Source organism: Schistocerca nitens, chromosome 1 (genome assembly GCF_023898315.1).
Source record: "Schistocerca nitens isolate TAMUIC-IGC-003100 chromosome 1, iqSchNite1.1, whole genome shotgun sequence".
Classification (NCBI taxonomy): domain Eukaryota; kingdom Metazoa; phylum Arthropoda; class Insecta; order Orthoptera; family Acrididae; genus Schistocerca; species Schistocerca nitens.
In genome coordinates this window covers 202,993,768-203,016,007 of record NC_064614.1, presented here as the reverse complement: position 1 = coordinate 203,016,007, position 22,240 = coordinate 202,993,768, and the positions used below count along the sequence as shown (strand labels likewise).

At 42.0% G+C, this 22,240-nt stretch overlaps 1 protein-coding gene and 1 non-coding gene across 3 annotated transcripts in view; both read right to left on the bottom strand.

Annotated features, from left to right (window-relative positions):
- Positions 1 to 1,898: 1,898 nt before the first annotated feature.
- The window catches only part of LOC126245812 (ubiquitin carboxyl-terminal hydrolase 30), a 123,108-nt gene continuing 102,766 nt past the window's right edge, over positions 1,899 to 22,240 (bottom strand). For both annotated transcript variants that reach the window (XM_049948346.1, XM_049948347.1), the window contains exons 8-9: positions 8,438 to 8,539; positions 1,899 to 2,149 (exon numbers count right to left, since the gene is read on the bottom strand). In XM_049948346.1, the coding sequence (XP_049804303.1) occupies positions 2,047 to 2,149; positions 8,438 to 8,539 (205 nt within the window). In that variant the 3' untranslated portion in view covers positions 1,899 to 2,046. The remainder of the gene's footprint in view (positions 2,150 to 8,437; positions 8,540 to 22,240) is intronic.
- On the bottom strand, positions 20,520 to 20,594 carry Trnal-caa (transfer RNA leucine (anticodon CAA)). Its single transcript has one exon. It is a non-coding gene; the product is annotated as a tRNA-Leu (tRNA).

Below are 22,240 nucleotides of genomic sequence, written 5' to 3'. Positions count from 1 at the left end.
AACAGACGCAAAATCCCCAAGATTGGCGATCTTTTACAGAAGCTCGAAATTTAGCACAGACTTCAATTGCAAGATGCTTATAACAGTTTCCAGAGTGAAACTTTGTCTCGAAACCTGGCAGAAAAATCCAAAGAGATTGTGTCGTATGTGGAGTATGCTAGCGGCAAGAAATAATCAATGCCTTCTCTGCGTGATAGCAATGGAGATACTATCGAAGACAGTGCTGCTAAAGCAGAGTTACTATGCACAGTCTTCCAAAATGCCTTCACAAAAGATGATGAAGTAAATATTCCAGAATTCGAACCGAGAACAGCTGCCAACATGAATAACGTAGAAGTAAGTATCCTCGGAGTAGTGAAGCAACTTAAATCACTTAAGAAAAGCAGGTCTTCTGGTCCAGACTGTGTACCAATTAGTTTCCTTTCGGAGTATGTTGATGCATTAGCTCCATAATTAACAATTATATACAACCGTTCACTCGACAAAAGATCTGTACCCAAAGACTAGAAAGTTGCACAGGTCACACCAATATTCAAGAAAAGTAGTAGGAATAATCCACTATATTACAGGCCCATATTGTTAACGTCGATATGCAGCAGGATTTTGGAACATATATTGTTTTCAAACATTATGAATTACCTTGAAGAAAACGGTCTTTTGACACACAGTCAACATGGGTTTAGAAAACATTGTTCCTGTGAAACACAACTAGCTCTTAATTCACATGAAGAGTTGAGTGTTACTGACAAGGGATTTCAGATTGATTCTGTATTTCTCGATTTCTGAAAGGCTTTTGACACTGTACCACACAAGCGGCTCGTAGTGAAATTGCGTGCTTATGGAATATCGTCTCAGTTATGTGACTGGATTTGTGATTTCCTGTCAGAGATATCACAGTTCGTAGTAACTGACGGAAAGTCACTGAGTAAAACAGACACTGATTTCTGGCGTTTCCCATGGTAGTGTTATAGGCCCTTTGCTGTTCCTTATCTATATAAACAATTTGGGAGACAATCTGAGCAGCTGTCTTTGGTTGTTTGCAGATGATGCTGTCATTTATCGACTAATAAAGTCATAAGAAGATCAAAACAAGCTGCAAAATGATTTAGAAAAGATATCTGAATGGTTCAAGAAGTGGCAGTTGACCCTAAATAACGAAAAGTGTGAGGTCATCCACATGAGTGCTAAAGAGGAATGCGTTAAACTTCGGTTACATGATAAATCAGTATAATCTAAAATCCGTAAATTCAACTAAATACCAAGGTATTACAATTACGAACAAATTACATTTGAAGGAACACATAGAAAATGTTGTCGGGAAGGCTAACCAAAGACTGTGTTTTATTGGCAGGACACATAAAATGTAACAGACCTACTAAGGAGATTGCCTACACTACGCTTGTCTGTCCTCTTTTAGAATACTGCTGCATGGTGTGGGATCCTTACGAGATAGGACTGACGGCGTACATCGAAAAAGTTCAAAGAAAGGCAGCAAGTTTTGTATTATCACGAAATATGGGAGAGAGTGTCACGTAAATGATGCAGAATTTGGGCTGGACATCATTAAAAGAAAGGCGTTTTTTGTTGCGACGGAATCTTCTCACGTAATTCCAATCACCAACTTTCTCCTCCGAATGCAAAAATATTTTGCTGACACCGACCTACATAGGGAGGAACGGTCACCATGATAAAATAAGGGAAATCAGAGCTCGTACGGAAAGATAAAGGTGTTGGTTTTTTTCGCACGCTACTGGAGATTGGAATAATAGAGAATTGTTAAGGTGGTTCGATGAACCCTCTGCCAGGCACTTAAATGTGATTTGCAGAGTATCCATGTAGATGTAGATTAATCACAGTTTCCCTGGTAATAATAACAAACATTTCAAAATTCACACAGCCATGACATATATTTAGCAAAGACATACATTTTACCCTTCAAAATATTTTCAATACATATTATGTACAAATAATTACACTTTAAAAAAATTTCACATTTCCGCTTTACAAATAAATATCTTACACAAGTCTGTAGACAGGGTTCTATTCCTAATTCGTCTGACACTTGTTATAGAATAGCATGTATCCAGATGTTTGAAGAACTTCTGTCAGTGATGTTTCCATAACTTCTGTGTCTGATATGCAGTACCAACTGTAACAAAAAAGTTACTGGTTTTAGAGCTATTTTCATAAAATATACTTCCATACATAAAACATTTACATAGGAAATAAAAAATATCTCGAAAATTTCCATGTTCATAGGATGGCTAGACTTAAAATTATTGGGAAGTGAAATAAAATCACAATTGTGGCCATGAAAAGGTACTTACTTGCTAACAGAAAGTGGAAGTATTACCACTGCAAGCCCAAAGCACAAAGTAATACCATAGGTGGGTTCCTAAATTTTGAAAAGTTTAAAATTACTGATGAACACGCACATATTTCATTGTAAGTTCAGTGTTGTTGTCACTCTCAGTCTTGTAATCCCAAGGGATGTACTGATGAATGATGCCATACTATCAATAGTATACCTTATTACACCTTTGTTCAGTGGGTGAGCAGTAGAGCATCTTTGGATGGCTGGTCACACGAGCCAGTCAGATGGACAATTAAGACCAAGTGGCCACAGTGCCATTCTCATTTCCGTTTGACAGCTAATGTGTTTATCTCCACAGACAACTGAAGTACTGATGACAACCCTGCAATACACTGATTATATCTGGATATTCTTTGGACTGAACATGTTATTTGTTCATGAGGACTGGACCCTGCTTAGAATCTGGGTGTATTGATGTCTGCCTACTGCTAATACTCTTGAGGAATGTGATATCATTTCCGCCAACTGAACAGGTTTTTGACATGCTTACACAAACTATGGAGATTTATACAGTATGTGAATTTACAGTTTTCCCACCCTTAAGGACACACGAGACTTAAAAGCAATTTTATAATGCTTTGGAGAGCAGAGCACTGCAATGGCTGACTGCAGACAGTATTTGTTACTATTCAGTTGAAGGTCAAATGCCAACTAATTTAAACCCAACTGTAATTGTTTTCCATATAATGTTAGTCTACTAATATTGTGTATGTGCTACATCAGTACATTCACTGGTGGCCTGGCAAAGTATGATACTGGTATGAATTGTACAAGTAAATGTTTGTAACAATAATATTGTGAACTGCAATTTATTGGTCTTATAACATTCATAATCAAAATTACTTGACATGTTCTACATGCAGGGTGAGCTCATTGCTTGGCAGACCTATGGAACAGCTAAATAACATTAGGGTGTTTTTGACGGCCCTTCAAAAGTGTCTGAAGGCGAATTATCTAGGTTTGGAATAGGACCAAATCCATATCGAAATTTGATGGTCTCCGCATTTAATGTTCCCCCAGTCTTAGTTTAGTTTTGTTCTGGTGGTTCTAGGGACTCCATCAGCAATTTAATCCTCTGCTCCTTGTTATGAGGAGATGACTCCACCCATGAAAGAGGATTGCTGTTAATGCAATAACATTTTCATTTTTTCATTTTCTAAGCACACTGCTGTACAAAACATAAGGACAAAAGTAAATTTCACGTTTTGCGTCACTGCCATGTAACAGAGCTTCATGAAACTTGAACAATACACAGTAAGAACTGCTATCATCTAGCACAAAAGGTAAGTGAAAGAAATCCACAATGAGACACACAGAAATGACACTTTTATTCAAAGACAATAATTACACTGAAGTCACACTGATTTATGATGGTCCCCTGGATATTACAAAATTTGCAATGTGGTTCTTAATAGGGTGTGTTTGATCACCACAGACAACAGTGTAAGCTGTGTAATGTATGTGCCCCCATGTTGGTCTGGAAGTTGATAAGGAGTTCTTGTGGTAAGACATTCAACTCCTCCACCAATGTGGTTCACAACTTCTGAATGGTTGTTTGTGTATATGGATCTGCTGCAATATGTCTTTCCAATATATCTCACACGTGTTCGATTGGACTTAGGTCAGAGGGTGGGCTGGTCAGTCCATTTGCTGAATATCCAAGAGCCCCTCCACTTGTATTGTTCACAGGGATAAGTACACCCAAGCATGTTGTACCTCCCCACATTATAACTGGACCGCCAAAACAATTATGCTCTACAATTTTCTTGGGTCCATCATATGTTCCCACCTCACACCATATGAGGGTATGTCCAGAATTTCTATACAGACTGAATCTGCTCCCATTCAAGAACATCCCGCATCCCACTCCTTGTTGGCCAAATCCCAATGCACTTAGCACCATCACAAATCTTTGAACATGGTACACTCACTGGTCAACATCACTGTTACACTGTACTTCTTGCCCACATGCATCTTTTCAGGGGTGCATTTGGTCCTGTGCTCATTTTTATGGATGATAACATGAGACCTTATTGAACAGTGTAGGTGGAAGAGCTCTGTCTTACGTTGTCAATAATTACATATCTTTTGTAAGAACTGACAACTTTATAGCTTGATCCATACAGCATCTCTGTATAAAGTTATAAAGCTGTCAAATCTCTCAAAAAATACATAATTGTTCACAATATGAGACAGTAAGAAAATTATGGCCATAAAGAAATCCAGTATATAAATATGTTATAAAACTTAATGCAAGTAAACCTGAATCAAGTCAATAAGCTGTCAAAATACAACCAACTATAAAATTTTATGGAAAACACACATTTGTTCATTATATGACTACAAGAAAATAGCGACCCGACACAGATGCAGTACATACATACATTATGAATAACTTAATGTTGCACTAGAAAATGCCCACAATACTGAAATACGCTTATAGTAAAGGGGCGTTCAAAAAGAAACGAGCTGGAGGCATAATTACAGAACCAGTACCTGTGTGTTAGAAGTATTTACCCTGGCTGTTGAGACACTTGTTCCATTGTGACACAAGGCAGTGAATGGCTGTCTCATAAAATTCCCGGGGCTTTGATGTTAACCAGTTCTGCACATACAGCTGGACGTCGTCATCCGAGGTGAATCATTTGCCCCTCAGAGCCTTTTTAAGGGGACCAAAAGTTGCGTAATCACAGGGAGAGAGGTCCGGACTGTACGGAGGGTGGCCAAGAACCTCCCAATTGAATTTCTACAGGAGTGCTGCGACTATGTTGGTCATTTGAGACTTTGCATTGTCATGGAGCAGAATGACCCCACAGGTGAGACTGCCTGGTCATTTTGATTTGATCGCTTGGCGAAGGGTTGTCAAGGTTTGCGAGTAATGCTGGGCATTCACTGTTGTCCCATGCTGCAGGAAGTAAATCAGAAGGGAGCCATCTTGGTCAAAGGAGGTCAGCATAATGATTCACCTCAGACGACGACGTCCAGCTGTACGTGCAGAACTGGTTAACATCACAGTCCCTGGAATTTTATGAGACAGTCATTCATTGCCTTTTGTCACAGTGGGATAGGTGTCTCAACAGCCAGAGCCAGTACTTCTAACATATAGATATCGGTTCCTGAAATTATGCCTCCAGCTCATTTCTTTTTGAATGCCCCTTATACAAAAGAACAATAAAATTTAAGCAGCTAACAGAAAATAACTATTCATTAAAAAGTCCAGTTAGAAAATTTTGGAGGTTTTTCAAGTATACTTCTTGAGTATAATAGTTTTAGGGGCAGTGGTCTCTGGTGGTGTGTTACGAGTAATAATGTCATTACTGTTTATTTGGCTTGTTATCCCAATTACTTTTGTATTTGTGAAAATACCTCCACAACAGTAAAAAATGCCTGTAATATGCAATCACAAAAATGTACAACACAAAACACAGAGTAAAGGAAACACCTTCAGACAGTTTCAAAAGTACTGTGTATAACAGAAACCTATTTACACTACTGTGTATTACTATTAACATACAACTACTGCTCAAAAAACAAACCTGAGAGAGAACAGAGAAGTATGAAATGGAAGCTTGATGATGACAGTGAAGAGCCTTTAATATTATCAACAGCAAGTACCGTGATGAAATGGAACCAGTACAGGGTTGAGCAAAAATATGGAAACGCCATGGGTAATGCTCACTTGAACATAAATACAAATGCTAGGAAAACCTGCAGGTGGTGCTGTTGTATTAGACCACGAACAGCATCTGTGTAATTTCAACAAGTTGCAAATGCCAGTCGTGATCAGAACAGTATTCTATTTAATTATGATAGTATTATGTCAGAGCTAAATGAATTCCAATATAAGCAAATTGTTGGTGCTCTTATGATGGGAGGTTCCTTAACCAAGTTAGTCGAAGTGTTTTGTGTTTCAAGAGGCACTCTATTAAAGATTTATACAGCATACAGGGAAAGCACGAAAACATCACCTGCGAAGTCACAATGTTGATGAAAGTGTGCGTCAAGTGATCACGATAGACAGCCACTGAAGAGGACTATGACAAAAAATAGGAGGACTACGCTGCAAATGTCACTCCAAAACTGAATGTCACACTCATGAACCCTATCAACACCACAACAGCATGAGGGGAATTCCATATGCTAGAAACTGCAGGGTGAAATGGAAAATCACACTTCAGTGATGCAAATGCCTGTAAAAGGAAAACATGGTGGCAAAACCACAAAACAAGACCATAGTGCAATGGACGAAAGTAATTTGGTCAGGTGAGATTTGTTGCACACTGTTTCCAACTTCTGGGTGAATTAATGTCTTGTGCATGCTGTCCCAAGCCTATGATGCAGACCTCTTGCTGCCAAGAATGAAACATGATGGGGTTTCGGTGATGATTTTGGCAGCCATATGGTGGTATTCCATGGATCCCGTTGTTACTCTGCAAGAGCACACTACTGCCAAGGATTATGTCATCACTGGGTTATCCCCACCATGGTGCAAAATTTGTTCCCAAATAGTGGTGCTGTTTTCCAAGATGACAGACCCCCGTTCGCAAAGCTGGCATTGTCCACTACCAGTTTTGTGAGTTTGAGGATGAATTGTTGCATCTCCCTGGCCATCATAGTTGCCAGATCTCAAATAATATTGAGTGTTTTATGGTCTACTTTAGAGAGAAGGGTGCATGATCCCTATCCCCCTCCATCATCATTACCTGAACTTGTCGCTACTTTGCCAGAAGAATGGTATAAGATTCCCTTGAAAACCATACAGGATCTGTATTTATCCATTACAAGATGAGTGGAAGCTGTTTTGAATGCCAACAGTTTTCCTACACGTATTAGGCAAGGTAATGTGCTGTGTTTTTGGTGTTCCATATTTTTGCCCTCTCCCAGTGTGTATCCAAACACAAACAAACCGTGAACCATTTACATGTGCACTGCTGTGCAGTATTTTCAGTGCAACACAGATACAACAGTAAATGGGGGTAAGGAATCAAATAAAACACAATTATCTATAACAAACCATTGGAGACCATGTCCCATATATCATAATACTTACAAAATATTTCTGAGCAATGCCTGAATTTTTTTCCTTGGAGAGCAGGTTCACCACGTAGGATGCATAAGAGAAGAATACAAGACATAAAAAATATATGCACTATGTGATCAACAGTATCTGGACGACCCCAAAAACATACGTTTTTCATATTAGGTGCATTGTGCTGCCACCTGCTGCCAGATACGCTGTATCAGTGACCTCAGTAGTTACTAGACATTGTGAGAGAGCAGAATGGGGCACTCCCAGGAACTCAAGGACTTCTAACATGGATGTCACTTGTGTCATATGCCTGTACGTGAGATTTCCACACTCCTAAACATCCCTAGGTGTAGTGCCAACAGTAACATTCGGAGGCAGTGGTGTTATGGTGTGGTCGTGTTTTTCGTGTGAAGGGAGCTTGCACCCCTTTTTGTTTTGCATGGCACTATTACATCACAGGCCTGTGGTGAAGTGGTTACACGACAACAACATCCCTGTAATGGACTGGCCTGCACAGAGTCCTGACATGAATCCTATAGAACACCTTTGGGATGTTTCGGAACATCGACTTTGTGCCAGGTCTCACCCACCGACACTGATACATCTTCTCAGGGCAGCACTCCATGAAGAATAGGCTGTCATTCTCCAAGAAACCTTCCAGCACCTGACTGAATGTATGCCTGTGAGAATGGAAGCTGGCATCAAGGCTAAGGGTGGGCCAATACCATACTGAATTCCAGCATTACTGATGGAGGGTGCCACAAACTTGTAAGTCATTTTCAGCCAAGTGTTGGGATACTTTTGATAACATAGTGTACATGTGAATGAGTAACAATCTATAAGGTAGTGAGAGAAATTATACACATATTAACATTCTATTTTGTCTTGTGAATAAGAAGGGTCATACTTCATGAACACAGCAAGATTTAAATTGATGTTTTTGAGTTCATATTACAATATTTCACATGACCACAACTTTTATTCATTTGATGAAACTCTAAGAATACTATTGCAGTTTTACTGAGAAAGGTTACCTGTTTGCATGTGCTGCAGATCTCCGGCAGGTCACAAAATGACCATGCTCCGCATTCCCCTTATGTACTATTACAGCAGACAGTCTGTACAAATGTTTGAACCTATTCAGTCCCCAAAAGAAATGAATATTAGTAAAAAACCACTGTATTTAAAAAGTAATTACAACACGATTTAATAATAATCTCTACAAAAAAAGTTAAAAATGAAATTTAAAATGACAGCAAATTGTTTGAAATAGTGTCTTACAAAGTGTAACATGAGAAAATGGAAATATTTAAATGCTCTGCTGGCAATCTGACAGTTACTCTGAACTATGATGACACTTTTGAAAAGCATTTACCAAGCCATAATAATGGGGCAGTTGGAGGTGCTGCAATAGTGTTTCAAATGGTAGCAGTGTGAATTTGCCAAAAACGATATTTCAGAGTCATTATTAGCTAGACATCAGGTAGAGTCCTACCAGCACATGCTGCACAATTTTGGTGAAATTTGCTCAGTCTTGCAAAACAGGACGACGTCAGACAGAGCCCATTTCCACAGTCATGATTACATAAACAATCATAATTTTCATTATTGTTCACGATTCAAAAGCATCCATATCATAGCACCAGGTTTATAAAATGAGGTGTACCCTGTCTTGCTGGCTTCATCAGCACATACTGTTAAACCTACAGAAGCTATTACAATGACAGCAATACAGGCCTGTCATGTTACTATGTTTCAAAAATTCCTTGCAATATCACACACATAACATCACAGACATGTGGTTTCGCAGGATAGAGCCATGTAAAATACTGCTTGAACACTGATAGCCATTCCAAGATTAAAGTTCCTGCCACATTAAGAGACAGAATTCCCTGAGACATTGTAATGAAAAATTAGATTTAACAGTGTGAGTACCAGTCAAAAAATGTGACAAACAAATAATGGCACTGAAGAACATAAGATTTCATTTCCACACAGTCTGGAATGTGCATTATTTAAAGTAATGCTAATATCCCAAGTTCAGTATTCATGAAGTCTATATCATAAAATATGTGCCACACAAATTTTCAGTGAACTGAACAAAACACTTAACAGCATCTCAATGCCTTTGCCTGTGGTGTAACACAATATAGTGTGTAACAAAGCAACTACAATATGTAGTAATGTATACATGTATCCTCCTCTACTTTTCTTCTTACATACATTTGATAATAATAAAAACAACTAAAGGCTTCACCATAATTTAAAGAAAAGAATTTCGTGCCACCCATAAGACAACATGAAATAAACTATTTTGTTTGTACTCTGGTAACAGCAAGAGGGAGCACTTGAAACAACACTAGACAGGTGGCCAACTGAACGTTAGGAATGGCAGGTCACACAGGTGAACACTCAGCAAAAATGTTCATATTTGCTCTGATGTAACACAGTTCTTTTGAAGCACTATTATTTTTTGGACACTGCTCTGTCCACTACAGTGTGTGAGTGGCAACAGTTTATTCTGCAAATATTATACACAGTAACATGTACAAGTAGACAGTGACTTTGAATATGTGTACAAGTAGCATTTCCAACTGTGACAACTATTACAGCGATGTTAGGAACGCGTTCTCAAGTCGTTACGCTGTCTCGATACAATGTGTAGGTGATTTTGCCATACGGCTCGGCGTTTGCGAGATTTCTTATGTTTGTGTGTGGAAGGTTTAACCACACAGATGGCCGAATGGTCGTGTGATGGAAGTACTGAATCCTGATCCTTTATTTCATTCATTATGTGCAGACAAGCACGAGTATAGTTTAGAGTCATCATTGAAAGATCCACCTGGCAGTGCAAAATTGATTAGAACAAGTGCAAGTTTCATTGTGTCATTTTTCCGTGTTGCAACTGTGTTAAACTGTCACGTGCTTGAGATAGAGTTCGAGAAATGGCTAACATAAGTCAAGTTCTCTTTGTAGTGAGTACTTGATTTGTGACTTGAATTATATTTAACGTAACTGATGGAAGTATCACACAAGACATGGAAGGGAAGACATTCGCCTGATACCTCAGTCTTTCATGTGCTCTCGTCTTAAACAACAGCTGCCAAACACAGCTATCAATCCTTTGCTACTGTAACTGCTGTTTAATAGTGGAAAAAGCACCTCCCACTTACATTTGTAGGTTAATGCAGTTCTGTTGCTTTTATTAGTAACTAGTCAATCCTACTTCCCAGGCCGCCTCAATATGATTTGGATAATTGCAGTGTTTACCTATGAGATCAGATTATTAGGGCTATTCCTGAGTGCCTTTTCAACAATACAGTGAAATATTGGGGTTTGTAGCGCTCACAGCGTTTCACAAAGGTAAATAAGGAGTGGTACCTTTGTACTCTCACCATAAGGTCACATGCATGGATGCTTGTGCACGCAATGGGCACGTCGCTAAAAGTACATAATGTACAAGAGCAACAGTTTAAGTTCCTACAAAAATAATGAAAGGAAAACTTGTGATACAAATCATTTTATTGTTTTGCAAAAATAATCACATTTAAAATTTACACATTTTATCATGTGTTTGAACCAAACACTTTCCCCACTCTATTGTTGGTATGTAAGAACATGGATTTGGAAGGATTCAACCACCTCCACTTCTGTAACGGCTCTATTCAAACCTCTGTCTATTTTGACTACTGCCATCCCTACCACACTACCAAGTCTCTCCTATATAGTCTGATCATTATTGGATGGTGTGTCTGCAGTAACAAGCAATTCTTTGCCCAGTATGCTGAAGGGAGCTTTCACAGACAGGCCTTACTCTCAAAACTATTCTCTCAAAACAAGTCTACTATGTCCACACATAACCTCAATCCCCTAACCACCTCCAGAAACCAGCAACAAGGGAACACTCCCTCATCACCCATCATTATCCTGGATTGGAATACCTTAACCATATTCTCTGCCTATGCTTCAACTACAATGCCTGACAAAAAAAGTGAAGTACTGGAAAACCTGGTCGGATGTCAATGTAACTTCATACTAACCACTTCATTAGCAGATTTGGAAATGATTGAGCTGCAATTATCTCTATCAGGTAGAATGGCCACCAGAGTGCATTAGTGTTGTTCATGTTTACATTTATTACCAGGTTCAATAGGATATATAAGGGGTGTGAACAGCATCAGGTGTTGAGTGATCACAGCAAAGGCCATGGGGGTGATGCATACTAGTGAGAGACAGCATTGCCAATACCTGACAGTTTGAATAGGTACCTCACAGTGGGTCTCCATTTGGCTGGAACATCAAATTGTGCAAAGTTCAGATTTGTTGGGCATTTGGGTGTGACAAAGGCCCAATGTTGGGCTGCATAGGAACATGAGGGAAAAGATACTGATCATTAATGTTTCGGTCAACCACCACAAGGAAAGATCACCATATTGTGCACCAAGCCCATCATACTTCTTTGACGTCTACGTCTGCCATCCGAAATCATGTAATAGATTCCCTGCAATATTTTGTATGACTTTCCACCATTCGTCAGACACTAGCAGCAGCCAGGCTAAGGACTTATCATCCCATGCACTGTCTGCTGTCACACCACAACACAATGACTACATTTGGAGTGGTGTCACGAGAAGGAAGTATGACCACTGATAAATGGCGTACCATTGTGCTCAGCAATGAATCACAGTTCTGCACTATCTCGGACGACCATTGTCGGCGAGTATGGAGGTGACCTATGTGGACATCTCATTCCTCCAATGTTTCAGAAAGGTACAATGGTGTTACTAGTGGTGACATGAGTGGAGAATCGTCACGAATGACTTCAGATAATTACTGGTAGTGACTGATGGTACAATATGGACATCCTGTATCCTCATGTACTACCTCTCAAGTGACTGTATTGTAGTAGCATTTTACATCAGGACAATGCTAGTCCACACACGGTATATGACTCTACAAATTGTCTGGATTATGTTGGGATATTCATGTGGCTAGCGAGATCCCCAGATCTGCCCCTAATCGAACACATGGCAGACCAACTCGGACATCAACTCTGTCCCAGTGCCTACATCCAGAATATCATGGATCAGTTAAACAGTTGTGGGCCAGCTTAACTCAGAAGAGGATACAATGTTTTAGTTACACATTCCCCTATTAAATCAGTGCATGCATCCTGGCCAGAAGGGTCCAATGTCATACTTATAAATGGGCTCATTCTGCCCTGTTCTGGGGTAAATTTGACTCGATTTTGTAATTACTGAAACAACATCACATACCTCTTAATCCTTGAAGTTTCATTCTGTTTCCTCCTACCTTTCCAGACGCTTCACTTTTTTTGTCAAGACCAGAAATGAGGAACATCTAACCCAAACTTCTTTCCACAATCCCCAAAGTGGGATTCCATAACCCAACCAGTCTGTACAATGCTACACCTACTCCCAACCTCTTGCAAAAAGGATCATATACCTGTGGAACGCCCAGGTGCAGACCTCTCAAATACACCCACACACCACATCCTATGCCAGTCCTGCCACAGGCTTATGCTATCCTGTTGGAGGCAGTGCTACATGTAAAAACAGTCATATCGTACATAGTCTCTGCAGTAATTCCAGATTAGCATTTTGTGTGGGCATTACCACCAAACAACCTTGTCAATTGAATGAATGTTTGCAGCAACTCTGTGTCCTAGAGCAGAGTTGACCATGTAGAGGTAGAACATGCTGCTGAGCATAACAGGTTCAATTTCAATGGCAGCTCCACAGCCTGTGCCATCTGGATGATACCGTCCAACCCAAGCTTCTCACACTTTTGAGTTTGCAGACGACATTGTATTTCCATCAGAGACAGCAAAGGACTAAGCAGTTGAACAGAATGGACAATGTCTTGAAAGAAGGAGATACGATGAACATAAAAAAAAAAAAACAAAATGAGAATAATGGAATGCAGTCATATTAAATCAGGTGATGATGAGGGGATTAGATTAGGAAACAAGACACTTAAGTAGTAGATGAGTTTTGCCCTTTGGGCAGCAAAATAATTGGTGTAGAGAGGATATAAAATGCAGTCTGACAATGGCAAAAAAGCATACCTGAAGAAGAGAAATTTGTTAACATCAAATATCGAGATACGTGTCAGGAATTCTTTTCTGAAAGTATTTGCATGGAGTGTAGCCATATATGAAAGTGAAACGCGGACGATAAACAGTTCAGACAAGAAGAGAATATAAGCTTTTGAATTGCGGTGTTACAGAAGAATGCTGAAGAGTACATGGGTAGATCATGTAACTAAAGAGGTGTTACTGAATAGAATTGCGGAGAAAAGAAATTTGCAACACAACCTGACTAGAAGAAGGGATCAGTTGATAGAGCACATTCTGAGACATCAAAGGATCATCGATTTAGTACTGGAGGGAAGAGTGGGGGGGGGGGGGGGGGGGGGGGGATGAAATTCATAGAGAAAGACAATGAGATGAATACATTAAGCAGATTCAGAAGGCTGTAAGTTTCAGTAGATCACTGGCCAACAAGAAAACAATTTTTGAATGTTTTCTGCACTTCATGAGTCAATTGTTACTAATTTTGGGTCGAGAAAAATGAATATGACAAAGAAAAATTTTCCTTAGCTCTAGTTTCCGTGATACACAGTAGGTGAAAGTATTTAATATTAATGGATTAAGAGAAAAAGATACATTTTAATTACATATGCAAACAACATCAAAAGTGTATTTGATTTTAGTAATTACATTTTAAGAGTTCTAAATTGCTGGAAGAATAGCTCGCAGACAGTTGTGTCTGAAGACAATCATGTGGTGAGTGCATGACATAGTTGTCTTTTAGCTTGCCTCTTGTAACGGAGTTCTGGAGCATCCCTACACAAAGACCAACAGTAATCCGCAAGCATTGCTTCTTTCCAATGGCCCTGATATCTTTGTTCCATAACAGAAATGTCCTGATGGAATCTATCTCCATGTCCATTGCTGACAGCTCCACAACTATGAGTGAAAAAGTCTAGGTGGGAGTGGAGAAAATGGATTTTAAGGGACATGTTGCATCCAAGGCTACAGCGTTTTTGCAGGAACACTGTCATCAACAGAATGTAGTTATCATATCTTTTGTTGCCTAAAAATCCATGAACAATTCCCTTGAAAGCTTCCCAAGCTTCCTTTTCTTTCCCCTCCGAAACTTGGTCAAATGCAAGATCCTTTACAAGTTCTTGAATTTGTGGCCCGATAAAAATACCTTCCTTAACTTTAGCATCACTTAATTTCGGAAATTTCTCTCTTATGTCCTTTATGGTTTACACCTTTGACAAAATTTTTCATCAAACCCAGCATGATATGCAGGGGTGGAAGAAGAACGTCTTTTGGGTCCACGAGAGGCTCGGCAACGATATTTTTCTCGCTAGGGTTAAGATTTCTTGCAGGCCAGTCTGCTTTAATATAATGTGATTTCCTATCCATACTGGCCCATATACATAAGAAGCTGCAATGTTTTGTGTACCTCGCTTGCATTACTAAGAGTATGGCAATGACATTTAGATTGCCACAGATTTTCCATTTCTGTTCATAATATTTGACTGAGTCCACGAGGGCTGTCATATCTGCATATGTCTTCTTCATGTGAAATGCCTGACCAACAGGAATAGAAGGAAGACAGTTACCATTGTGAAGTAACACAGCTTTCAAACTAAGCTTAGAGGAGTGTATGAACAGCCTCCATTCTGTTGGATCATGGTTCAAATTCAAAGATTTCATCAAGCCATTAACGTCACAGCAAACAAGATTGTTTCTCTTCTCCAAAAAGGAAAGCAGTTCCATGTAACGTTTTCTGTACTGTGAGACTGTGACATCACTTTCGAGAAGATTCCATTGCTGCAATCAAGACCCAAGAATTTCTGCCTTCTCCTTTGACAGATCAAGGTCTCATGAGATCACTCAATTCCGCTTGAATAAGTCTGTTCAGTTTATCACCTTTTATTCAAAATCAGAGTCACAGCATGTGTAAGTCTTGTTTGGTTGTTGTTCTTCTTCTTATTCTACACTGTCTTCATTTTCTACTTCAAACACACAATTTTCGGATGGAGTAGGAACTGGTAAACTACACTCCTGGAAATGGAAAAAAGAACACATTGACACCGGTGTGTCAGACCCACCATACTTGCTCCGGACACTGCGAGAGGGCTGTACAAGCAATGATCACACGCACGACACAGCGGACACACCAGGAACCGCGGTGTTGGCCGTCGAATGGCGCTAGCTGCGCAGCATTTGTGCACTGCCGCCGTCAGTGTCAGCCAGTTTGCCGTGGCATACGGAGCTCCATCGCAGTCTTTAACACTGGTAGCATGCCGCGACAGCGTTGACGTGAACCGTATGTGCAGTTGACGGACTTTGAGCGAGGGCGTATAGTGGGCATGCGGGAGGCCGGGTGGACGTACCGCCGAATTGCTCAACATGTGGGGCGTGAGGTCTCCACAGTACATCGATGTTGTCGCCAGTGGTCGGCGGAAGGTGTCGTGCCCGTCGACCTGGGACCGGACCGCAGCGACGCACGGATGCACGCCAAGACCGTAGGATCCTACGCAGTGCCGTAGGGGACCGCACCGCCACTTCCCAGCAAATTAGGGACTGTTGCTCCTGGGGTATCGGCGAGGACCATTCGCAACCGTCTCCATGAAGCTGGGCTACGGTCCCGCACACCGTTAGGCCGTCTTCTGCTCACGCCCCAACATCGTGCAGCCCGCCTCCAGTGGTGTCGCGACAGGCGTGAATGGAGGGACGAATGGAGACGTGTCGTCTTCAGCGATGAGAGTCGCTTCTGCCTTGGTGCCAATGATGGTCGTATGCGTGTTTGGCGCCGTGCAGGTGAGCGCCACAATCAGGACTGCATACGACCGTGGCACACAGGGCCAACACCCGGCATCATGGTGTGGGGAGCGATCTCCTACACTGGCCGTACACCACTGGTGATCGTCAAGGGGACACTGAATAGTGCACGGTACATCCAAACCGTCATCGAACCCATCGTTCTACCATTCCTAGACCGGCAAGGGAACTTGCTGTTCCAACAGGACAATGCACGTCCGCATGTATCCCGTGCCACCCAACGTGCTCTAGAAGGTGTAAGTCAACTACCCTGGCCAGCACGATCTCCGGATCTGTCCCCCATTGAGCATGTTTGGGACTGGATGAAGCGTCGTCTCACGCGGTCTGCACGTCCAGCACGAACGTTGGTCCAACTGAGGCGCCAGGTGGAAATGGCATGGCAAGCCGTTCCACAGGACTACATCCAGCATCTCTAGGATCGTCTCCATGGGAGAATAGCAGCCTGCATTGCTGCGAAAGGTGGATATACACTGTACTAGTGCCGACATTGTGCATGCTCTGTTGCCTGTGTCTATGTGCCTGTGGTTCTGTCAGTGTGATCATGTGATGTATCTGACCCCAGGAATGTGTCAATAAAGTTTCCCCTTCCTGGGACAATGAATTCACGGTGTTCTTATTTCAATTTCCAGGAGTGTATCTTAATTCGGAATGGGTCGATTAGAAGATCGAAGATTCAGGCACTGAACTGTTGTTCTTTTCTTCATAGACAATACTGTCTTAATGAGTGGAGTCAAGCAGCAATAGCAGTCATCTGTATGGTTTGTAGGCTCCCACCAAACCATAGATACACCATAAGCCACAGATTGTTTCTTATTTTGCAGTCATTCTTGCAATGTAAATGAATATGTGTTGCAACAAATATTTGGAGCTTAAGACTTATCCTGGTCACCTACTTCCATACTGAAATAATGCTGATAGGCAGTCTTCACAAGAGGCACCAGATTGCATTTTTGCGAGGAAAATGTTATTTCACCACAAATGCAACAAAAATTATTCATCTTAATTATGCATTTTTGTGGCATTTTTATGAATTTTACACTACAAAAGCACACTTGAACCAGAAATTCTGCTTTAATTACAGTAAAACAATATGAAACTCACAGCCACAGTAATAATATCTATGTTCATGACTTACAAATAGCTTAAGAGCATTTGTGTTCTATTATTCGACACGTGTGCTAACTCTGAAAACAAAACTTCTCCCAAACTGAAAGTGTTGACTATAAAAATGAAATGTCACTTTATCTCCGAAGCAAGAGCCACTTTTTTGGTGATTTTTTTAATTCAGCAAATGGAAATACATAAGAATTAACTATTTTTGAGCTCAAAACGTTTTCATTGTTGGCCAGTGTATTCAGAGATGATACGGCTTGCACAGGGTAGAGTAGCAACGAGAGCTGCATCAATCCAGTCTTTGGACAGAAGACCAAGGAGTTATCAGTTGTACATGAGAAGAAATAACTTATTTCCTTCATGTATTGGAATGTGAGCAATTGAAATTTTAAAAGTACAGCTTCCAATCACACACTACATATTTTCCTGTAGCTTGTCCTACTGTAGACTGTTAACATTTCTGTGACACACATAGTGGCTAACAAACATGAAAAGACATGTAGAGCTGTTCTTTTAATTTTCTACAGCTCTTCCTTGAATCCAACTTGGTATGAGTCAGACTGACATATAACAGTTGAGATTTTTATCAGGTCTTTTAAAGTAACCTACTTCATAAATGAATTACATAACTTTAGGATTGTTGTAACTGATTCCGTTTGTTGTCTGCCTTCATTATAAGTATGTTCATGTAGAGTTACAACCTAATTATGAATGTGATATGTAGACATTTGATGATCATGATTAATTCTCACAACTGCTTGGCTATGGTGTAATCAAGCTACAGCAGATATTTTTGCCACTTTAAACATATTACAGCCTACAGCTTCAAGTCATCAAGTGACTAATATGAGGGGCATTTGAAAAGTTCATGCAAAAATAAAAACTACTTACGTGTTTGGGGTAATCCTTTTTTATTTTTCGACATAGTCTCCTTTTAGACTTACACACTTTGTCCAATGCTGTTCTAATTTGTTGATCCCTTCCGGATAATAGGAATTGTCCAAGTCTGCAAAATAGCTATTATTTGCTGAAATCACTTCCACGTTTGAATAAAATCTTTATGCCTCCAGCCATTTCTTCAAATTGGGCAACAAATTGTACTCCGAGGGAGCCAAGTCTGAAGAATAGGGGGGATATGAAACAATATAGAATCCTATTTCCAATAATTTTGCGATCACAACTGCTGAGGAGTGTGCTGGTGCACTGTCGTGATGGAAAAGGACTTTTTTTATGGTCCAATTGCCGGTGTTTTTCTTGCAGCTCGGTTTTCAAACAGTCCAATAATGATGAATAATATGCACCTGTGATAGTTTTACCCTTCTCCAGATACACTCCTGGAAATGGAAAAAAGAACACATTGACACCGGTGTGTCAGACCCACCATACTTGCTCCGGACACTGCGAGAGGGCTGTACAAGCAATGATCACACGCACGACACAGCGGACACACCAGGAACCGCGGTGTTGGCCGTCGAATGGCGCTAGCTGTGCAGCATTTGTGCACCGCCGCCGTCAGTGTCAGCCAGTTTGCCGTGGCATACGGAGCTCCATCGCAGTCTTTAACACTGGTAGCATGCCGCGACAGCGTTGACGTGAACCGTATGTGCAGTTGACGGACTTTGAGCGAGGGCGTATAGTGGGCATGCGGGAGGCCGGGTGGACGTACCGCCGAATTGCTCAACATGTGGGGCGTGAGGTCTCCACAGTACATCGATGTTGTCGCCAGTGGTCGGCGGAAGGTGCACATGCCCGTCGACCTGGGACCGGACTGCAGCGACGCACGGATGCACGCCAAGACCGTAGGATCCTACGCAGTGCCGTAGGGGACCGCACCGCCACTTCCCAGCAAATTAGGGACTGTTGCGCCTGGGGTATCGGCGAGGACCATTCGCAACCGTCTCCATGAAGCTGGGCTACGGTCCCGCACACCGTTAGGCCGTCTTCTGCTCACGCCCCAACATCGTGCAGCCCGCATCCAGTGGTGTCGCGACAGGCGTGAATGGAGGGACGAATGGAGACGTGTCGTCTTCAGCGATGAGAGTCGCTTCTGCCTTGGTGCCAATGATGGTCGTATGCGTGTTTGGCGCCGTGCAGGTGAGCGCCACAATCAGGACTGCATACGACCGAGGCACACAGGGCCAACACCCGGCATCATGGTGTGGGGAGCGATCTACTACACTGGCCGTACACCACTGGTGATCGTCAAGGGGACACTGAATAGTGCACGGTACATCCAAACCGTCATCGAACCCATCGTTCTACCATTCCTAGACCGGCAAGGGAACTTGCTGTTCCAACAGGACAATGGACGTCCGCATGTATCCTGTGCCACCCAACGTGCTCTAGAAGGTGTAAGTCAACTACCCTGGCCAGCACGATCTCCGGATCTGTCCCCCATTGAGCATGTTTGGGACTGGATGAAGCGTCGTCTCACGCGGTCTGCACGTCCAGCACGAACGCTGGTCCAACTGAGGCGCCAGGTGGAAATGGCATGGCAAGCCGTTCCACAGGACTACATCCAGCATCTCTAGGATCGTCTCCATGGGAGAATAGCAGCCTGCATTGCTGCGAAAGGTGGATATACACTGTACTAGTGCCGACATTGCGCATGCTCTGTTGCCTGTGTCTATGTGCCTGTGGTTCTGTCAGTGTGATCATGTGATGTATCTGACCCCAGGAATGTGTCAATAAAGTTTCCCCTTCCTGGGACAATGAATTCACTGTGTTCTTATTTCAATTTCCAGGAGTGTAGTTGATGAGGATTATCCCCTGCGAATCCCAAAAGACAGTCGCCATAGCCTTTCTGGCCGAAGGAATGGTCTTCACCATCTTTGGTGCAGATTCTCCCTTGGTAACCCATTGTTTAGATTGTTGTTTGGTTTCAGGAGTATAGTAATGTATCCATGTTTCATCAACAGCGACGAAACGACACTTAAGGGTCCTGTGGATACTTCCTGAACAGCTGCAAACTATCCTTGCGACACTTCACGATTCCGTTTTTGGTCAAGTGTGAGCAACTGCGGAACCCATCTTGTGGATAGCTTTCTCATGCAGAATGAGATTTTCACTCTGCAGCGGAGTGTGCGCTGATATGAAACTTCCTGGCAGATTAAAACTGTGTGCCCGACCGAGACTCGAACTCGGGACCTTTGCCTTTTGTGGGCAAGTGCTCTACCAACTGAGCTACCGAAGCACAACTCACGCCCGGTACTCACAGCTTTACTTCTGCCAGTATCTCGTCTCCTACCTTCCAAACTTTACAGAAGCTCTCCTGTGAACCTTGCAGAACTAGCACTCCTGAAAGAAAGGATACTGCAGAGACATGGCTTAGCCACAGCCTGGGGGATGTTTCCAGAATGAGATTTTCACTCTGCAGCGGAGTGTGCGCTGATATGAAACTTCCTGGCAGATTAAAACTGTGTGCCCGACCGAGACTCGAACTCGGGACCTTTGCCAGATGAGATACTGGCAGAAGTAAAGCTGTGAGTACCGGGCGTGAGTCGTGCTTCGGTAGCTCAGTTGGTACAGCACTTGCCCGCGAAAGGCAAAGGTCCCGAGTTCGAGTCTCGGTCGGGCACACAGTTTTAATCTGCCAGGAAGTTTCATATCAGCGCACACTCCGCTGCAGAGTGAAAATCTCATTCTGGAAACATCCCCCAGGCTGTGGCTAAGCCATGTCTCCGCAGTATCCTTTCTTTCAGGAGTGCTAGTTCTGCAAGGTTCGCAGGAGAGCTTCTGTAAAGTTTGGAAGGTAGGAGACGAGATACTGGCAGAAGTAAAGCTGTGAGTACCGGGCGTGAGTCGTGCTTCGGTAGCTCAGTTGGTAGAGCACTTGCCCGCGAAAGGCAAGGGTCCCGAGTTCGTGTGTCGGTCGGGCACACAGTTTTAATCTGCCAGGAAGTTTCATATCAGTGCACACTCCGCTGCAGAGTGAAAATCTCATTCTGGAAACATCCCCCAGGCTGTGGCTAAGCCATGTCTCCGCAGTATCCTTTCTTTCAGGAGTGCTAGTTCTGCAAGATTCGCAGGAGAGCTTCTGTAAAGTTTGGAAGGTAGGAGACGAGATACTGGCAGAAGTAAAGCTGTGAGTACCGGGCGTGAGTCATGCTTCGGTAGCTCAGTTGGTAGAGCACTTGCCCGCAAAAGGCAAAGGTCCCGAGTTCGAGTCTCAGTCGGGCACACAGTTTTAATCTGCCAGGAAGTTTCAGCTTTTTCATGTCCAAATGTTTATGCAAAATATTATGTACCCATTCATTTGAGATGTCCACAGCACTAGCCATCTCATGCACCTTAACTCTTCTGTCATCCATCACCATATCATAGATTTTATCAATGATTTCTGGAGTCGTAACCTCCACAGTGCGTCCAGAACATTCAGCATCACTTGTGCCCATATGACCACTCCGAAAATTTTGATACCACTTATGAACAGTTCTAATTGAAGGTGCAGAGTCACCATAATGTTTATCAAGCTTCTCTTTAGTCTCCTGAGACGTTTTGCCTTTCATAAAGTAATGTTTAATCACCACACAAAATTCTTTTTCGTCCATTTTTTGACTATCACTCGACTTCCTTGATTCACATGAATGCCATACACAAAGCAGTAGACCAATGTGGCTGAAACTTGGTGTGCGTTCTTTGCAAAGATGCTACTAACTAAAAATGACCTCAATATTCACCAGTAGTGCCATCTCTCGGACTTTGCACGGACTTTTCAAACGCTCCTAATAATTGCCTTTTAAAATGAAGTAAGTCATAACCTACTATGTACACACGTCTTCCCATAAATAAGTTTTACTTGTGTATTGCGCTGGCTCATTTCACCATGTCACAAAGTACC